The sequence below is a fragment of the Oculina patagonica genome, chromosome 9 (genome assembly GCF_052425735.1).
Source record: "Oculina patagonica isolate OP01 chromosome 9, crgOcupat, whole genome shotgun sequence".
In the NCBI taxonomy this organism is placed as follows: Eukaryota; Metazoa; Cnidaria; class Anthozoa; order Scleractinia; family Oculinidae; genus Oculina; species Oculina patagonica.
This window is the reverse complement of record NC_135766.1, coordinates 27,516,619-27,523,209: the sequence shown is the minus strand read 5'-3', so window position 1 is coordinate 27,523,209 and position 6,591 is coordinate 27,516,619. Positions and strand designations below refer to the sequence as shown.

Here is a 6,591-nt window from a genome sequence, read left to right as displayed (position 1 = left end):
ACAGCTGCTATGCCTGTTATGTCACTTTAATAGTTTATTCTCACGCTTTAAGGCTAAAGAGCGTGAGAACGTTTTTTTTCTACATCCACAAAAACGACAGAAATCATTGAAACAGTTATTTAAGCCACGGGTGATGCGTTCTCAAGTTCATAGTTCAGTTGATCACATTCAACCTGTCTCGTTTTTAACCATCTTTATTTTTCTGTTTCTACTTTTGGTTTTTCTCCTCCTGGTAATTATCTCCTCCTAATTATAATTTATGGGATTTTTATAAAAAAAAGCTTAAAATAACGACCGCACGGCCCGTCCAGTCCCCTTTTTCTGTATCACTCGTAAAGGAACGTGGGGGACTGAGTAGAACTCTTTCGCCACAAGTCAACTTTTTTGTGACTTGTTCAGATCTGCAATGTTCAGTAGTTGTGTACTGAGACAGTAACAGTTTCTGTGCGCCTTGAACTTGTTTTAAACATTGAAATCCTTTGTGCTTTTTTGGCATATTGTGTGGCGACTAACTTGACCGTATTGTGTTGCGAGTAAATTGTGCCCTATTGCCGTTGTACCAGCCTTGCAATCAATAGGGTTTTATTAACACTTAGAGTGACGTCTGGTGCGAGCATTTTCTTAAACAAGAGATCCGGCAACAGACAAGCCAAGAAGTTTTATTCTTCGTTGCGTGGTCCCCTGCATCCAAACTGTTTTAGACCGTTTCTAGTTACCGCGCGCCGTGCGCCGATTGTGCCGTGCACCGTGCGCTTGAAGAATGTAGACCTCAATAACGGGAGATATCGGGTCTGAAACAGTGAAGGCAAATCGTATGTTTCGGTCTGAAACGGGGTAAGGGTTTCAGGAAGCGTGCCACAAAGCCCACCCCTCCCCCCAAAAAAATTCTGAGAGTACCCCCTCCCCCCCACCCCCTCAGAACTCAGTGATACTCTTGTGATTCTCAGCAACGGTTGTAGCAGCCGCCACACAAGTTTTTCGCGTTACACCGTAGGTTAGACGTACGGTCAGTACAGGGCCAAGTTCGTGCGACTTGTTTTGTCGTTTTCTCTCAGCTTGAGAATTCTTCACTCTCGTTTCCAGGGCCCGCGTCCCCCTAGACCAGCGGTCGGGAAACGACGCAGGCTCTGGGAACGAGAATGAGAATTCTCCGTCTCAAAAGCAACTCAACGGCGAGCATGCGCAATGTCGATCGCTGATATGTCTAGGACGTGCGTAAGAATCGATGGGAAGCTGATTAATCATCTTGCATCTCTTGTTCAATTGAGAACAATGCAAAGCCAGTTAAAGCCAGCGTGGTTCTGAGCATGAAACGGTAAGCAAATCATCACTGAGACAATAGCGCCGCTAATACGGAAACACCCCACAGCGTCATAAACACTACAGTCTAGCGCCCCACATGTTATTTCGTCTAAAAATAAACACAGAGCCATCTTGTTTTGATGAAGAGAAAGCAAGATTGTTTTGATGCAAAGGACGTTGATTTGTCTCTGCGTGGAGCTAGACCCTTCACGCTCACCGTTCGCAATCTATATAAAATACAGATAAACGCCGCCGAATTCGAGAGAGAAGTAGCGACAGCTAGCTTCTGCAAGCGCCTAAAGATTCTCTACTGTACCTCTTTATAACAAAATAAAACATGCAGGCCTTTAGAATACACCTGATAATCTTGGAGTAAAGAAGTTGACGCATAAGCAACTGTGTGTATGAAAAAACTTTGGGAAGAATTATAAAGTTGATCAGACAGGCAATGAATTAACATTACTAGTTAATCTCAAATGGAGCTCTTCTCTCTGACGTTCAATTACTTCTAATTCGGAATAACATGAGCTATTATGTTATAAATTAACCTAAATGGTAATAAACATTTTGCCGGAAATGTTTACACATCGCTACTTCACAGTTTAATAAAGTTTATTAAAGTTCTTGTCTGTCTGCCTACTTCAGGCCTCGTTTGCTTAACTTGACAAGCTAATTTATACAACTTTAGAGGTAAATTATGGTCTTACCAAACTTTTGAAATACCTTATTGTTAAAAACCTGATTGGAGAATTGTGGGTACCGCCCTCCCCCGCTTACCCCTCCCCACCATTATTCCGCCTCCACTAGATTCATAACTGCATAAGCAACATAGGCTCAATTTTTAGGTTGTTTTTCTCACATTCGCGATACACTTTGCAGGAGACATAACATGATTCAGCCTGCAGTGAAGACTGACCAAAAGATCAAAAGTCAGCGTAATTTCATTTCGCTTTTTTTTTTTTCAACTATTTCAGTTCATTTCTCAGCCCACGCTGACCGCAATCCATTCCAAAGACAGTTAAACAAAAAGATTCATGGCGTTTTTCTGTCTCAACAATGTAGTTAATCCAATACATTATTCCCCTGCCTTTGATAACAGGCTTAGCATTATTTGCAAAATTTGAGTTCGTGATGTGGTTAATCTATTGCCTAATCATTGAACTCAAAAGGTTTTGTGGAGAATATTAAGCGAATTAATGGATGCAGTTTGCAGTTGCAGATTATCCATGCAAGCTTCCCATCAATGTTATACACTCTTTTTTTATAAGAATACAGTTTTTCCGACCAAGGCTGAATATTCTTATTTTTCTGCTGATTTTAGGCTGAAATATTCTTATAAACATTCTTAGAAAATATTGTTTGACATTTCCGTTTTAGCAAGTATTGGGTAATCAATTACAAGTGTTTGGTGTCCAGAATTGTTTCGTGTTATATTGTGCACATGTAACATTGCTTTTGGTTCCACAAAGATAAAGTGACGGAAATGAAAATACCTGATTTTGTTTCAACTAAAAAGATATTTAATTGTATTGTATTTACAAATCTTTAACTCAAAACTATATTCTTTTCAAAATCTCAGCCTCAGGTTTATTCTTAAAATATTCTTAAAAATTCGCCAATTTCAGCCTCGATATTCTTATAAACTAGATTCTTATAAAAAAAAAAGAGTGTACGGAGAAGTACAAACTCAAATTGCAAATTATGTTGGTTTTCTGTTTAACATTGAAAGATTATTATAATGACTTGACAGTAGGGGAAGTAATTCATTTTAAACACAACAATTATCCAAATTTCGCTTTACAATTGCGGTTTTTGAAGGGTTTCTGCTAAGAGCAAAGTTCTCTGATTACATTGTCCCGGACTGATTAAGTAAAAGAGCAATGAAACATCTTTGTCCAGTTTTTACAGTAAAGGATTTATATAAACTAAGCTGCTTACAAAGAGACAGAAATGTTAGAAATGTTGGATAATCCCTTCACGGGAAATAGCTACAATGGTAAATGCTATAAAGAAAAAAATGATTCATTTATTCAAGTTTCAGTGAGCGCTTGTATTGTCAAGTCTAAGCGACGACATATTTTTTAAAACCTTTCCGCTCCTTGTTTTCTATACTGATAGCTTTACGTTGTTTTAATACTAAGGTTATTTCTGACAGTGTTGGCTGTATATTCCCTGCTTGATGACTTTTTCAATTCTCAATGGCAGTTTCAAAAGAACTTTATTGAAAATGTAAAGAGAAATCAAATGTTATCAAGTGTAAATGTAATGTTCTCCTGCTGAGAGTATAATAACTTAAATTAACAAATTAGAACACCTACTAAGTGATGAGAAATAAAATGTTATATAATAAAACTATCTTTTAAAACGCTTAACTTGTAAGAGGCTTATTTAACGGAAAAATAACGGTGCAAAAGAATAGATTCAAGCATTCGATATCAGGAAGGAAAATCATTTTGTTTCATTTTTTGTTAATGAAGAAAGTTTATTTTTGCAAACAAATATTTTAAGCCAGTTTGTATCGTTTAGTTTTTAAACTCCTGATTAATGGATTTTTTTGCCTCGGGCTTTATATCCATCCAATATACTTTTTATTCATCTTGTTTGTTGTTTTGTTTGAAATCAACAAAGAAATTATTTGTCTTCGCAGTTCTAAACTCTCACGGGAAATTTTCAAATGAACGTTTTCGCAAAGATTGTGAAATGTCGCACAAAGCTACCACGTTCACTGTCATTTAAGTGCTGCTAAATGCTTTCTTTTCAGAGTTTAAGAGCCTTGTTCACTTGCAAATATGTAAGGAACGCCCTTTATAGACCCCGGAGAACAGTAGAGCTTTGTTTGTTTTCATGCAAAAGGCTATAATTAAGTTAGCAAAATGGGGCACGCGGTCAATAAATTTTTCATTTAGGCACGAACAACCTTCTCACTTTCACTGCATGCCAGACATCAAGAAATTTATCACCAGACACTATAGTTCTAATCTGTTTTTATACAAAACTTTTCACGGGGGTGGATGTCAGTTTACAAACTATAAATCAGACAGTTCATTTCCGCAGGCGACTACCACACGTAATTTATTCAAAAGTGGCGCGATTACTTATTTTCCATGCGATAACGTTTGATATATAATCTTGCCATTTCATAATCAATACAGTGTAACTCAATGGAAACTTCATTGTGATACTGTTCAAGAACGCAGCGCCGTCTAGGTTGCTTGGTATTAGCTAATTTTTTTTTTCATTCATTAGTTCGCTTAACAATTCATTTAAATTACAGAGACGCCGCCTTATGTAAACGCACAAAGGGCATCACATATGGTGATAATTACGACCGTAAACGCGCATACTATTGGCTCTCTCGTGTTTATGAATTCTAATGAAATCACTGCGATATAAAGAATGCCGTGCCTTGATCACATTGACCTGTCTGTCACTCGGGAGTCGGCTGGTTCTGTGCACAGATTGTCTGTGAATTCTTCATTCTTCGTGTGTTTTAGTCAGCTTTTTCAAGTAGGCCAGGGATTCGCATACTGCGCGATTACTGCCGAAATGATTCTGTACACTTCAATCGTGTTTCTTCTCCTTGCGGGACTTACTACAGGTACGTAAGGCATTTTACAGACTTAGATATCCTTGATTATTTCAGATATTTATATTTCATTCGTCCTCGGTTGTCGATTGTGAACATCATGGCGATAAATCAATGGATTCTTTGCTAAATTAGCGTGTTTAACGCGCCTTTTACCATAAGTAACTGATGGCAGGCCTTTCAACATGTGCAGAATATAAAATTCTTAGCGGTCCGGATAGTCACGCCAACTTAAATTGTTTACGCCGGAGATTCCGCCGACAGAGTCTTCTAGATTTGTTCTAGAGAAAGTCGTATCTTCAATCAGCTAGGCGTGGGGGAAATTTTATAACTGCAAAACTACTTATTTCTTTGCGAAATTCTGCCATGTGGTCGAATGGTAATCCTTCGATTAATCCATTGGCCTTTGTCAGCTTTGTTAAGTGAAAGAGAATGCAGCCATGGCGCGTTTCGCCGCCAATCTAGAATTTACATACCCAAAATGTTTATTTTGTAAGGCTAATACAGTTTATGACTTGGATTACAACAGGTTAATAATTAATTTGTTTCAAAACTCGGTGGAGAAGGTGAACGAAGGTGTGACTTATGCACAGCGAATTTGAAAGCATGTCTCGCTACCGGCCACGCGTCAATGCAAACCGGGTCCATTATGCATAAATCGAGCTCGCCTGCAAACATATTCAGTACTTTATTAACTAATGTTTGTTTTGTCTCTAATGCGCGTTTTTCATCATTGACGCTTTTGATGTTCTTCTCGCCAAGCTAGGAAATTTTTAAACTTGGCTCTAGCATCGCTCGTTTAGTTTTTAGTTGTGTAGGTTTTTAGTTGGCCAGGGTGTGGTTAACACAGAGTCAAACATGAAAGCCAAATCAATGTCCGTTCAACCACAGATTCTAATAAATATTCATTGCTAAACTTTTGGCAGATAGTTGAAAACTTTTAATAAACAGTTTTGACTAAATAGATTGCTTTGTTTTGACGAGGTTGTTGAATATCTATAGCTTGGGCATTTTAGCTGAAACAAACCTTGCGTGTTGACGATATTTTTCGCACGGAGCTTAAACGCGCGCACACAATTTACTGTACAGAAAATGATGAAAATTCTTTTAGTCATCCAAAGCAGCGAAGATTAAACAATTTTAATTTATTCCCTGATAACTGAGGCTCCCCACGAGGTCCTTTGTCTTTTTGTGTTGGCCCTGGGATTGAAGATAAGGGTTTGAAGTGAAGTCGTGCAAGTCATACAAATGTAAAGGGTGTAAAGATCCAAGAGACATTTTATAATTTTAGCTTGGATTTTTCCGATATAAGGTCGGGCGCCTGAGATTTTAAAAATGTGAAGCTTAGCAGAATTAGTAACATCCACAATATTGCATATTCTGTCGCACTCATGAATATCAAAGCATTTTATTCACGCTTGCAACGATCTGATTTTTAAGGCGGGCGGGTCTTTTGTTCTAGGCCACCTGGCTTTGAAAACACCGCGCGCAAAGTTTATCATGCAAGAATCATCGTGTCTCAAATTGAGCACACAAATGGGTTAAAAATCTGTCTTGCGTTTTATCATAACAAATATCTCTGCGCTGTTTGTTGGCGCCCTGATAATATTAAGCGATTCATATCCAAACAAACTACATGGCTGTATTGATCTGTTTTTACAAGAGAGGCCGCACTTAAGAATTCATGCTTAAACAGTTCGCCT

At 38.1% G+C, this 6,591-nt stretch overlaps 1 protein-coding gene across 1 annotated transcript in view; it reads left to right on the top strand.

Moving 5' to 3' along the window:
• Positions 1 to 4,683: 4,683 nt before the first annotated feature.
• The window catches only part of LOC144664726 (ZP domain-containing protein-like), a 9,836-nt gene continuing 7,928 nt past the window's right edge, over positions 4,684 to 6,591 (top strand). Inside the window, exon 1 of the mRNA XM_078525931.1 lies at positions 4,684 to 4,900. Within this exon, the coding sequence (XP_078382057.1) occupies positions 4,699 to 4,900 (202 nt within the window). The 5' untranslated portion in view covers positions 4,684 to 4,698. The remainder of the gene's footprint in view (positions 4,901 to 6,591) is intronic.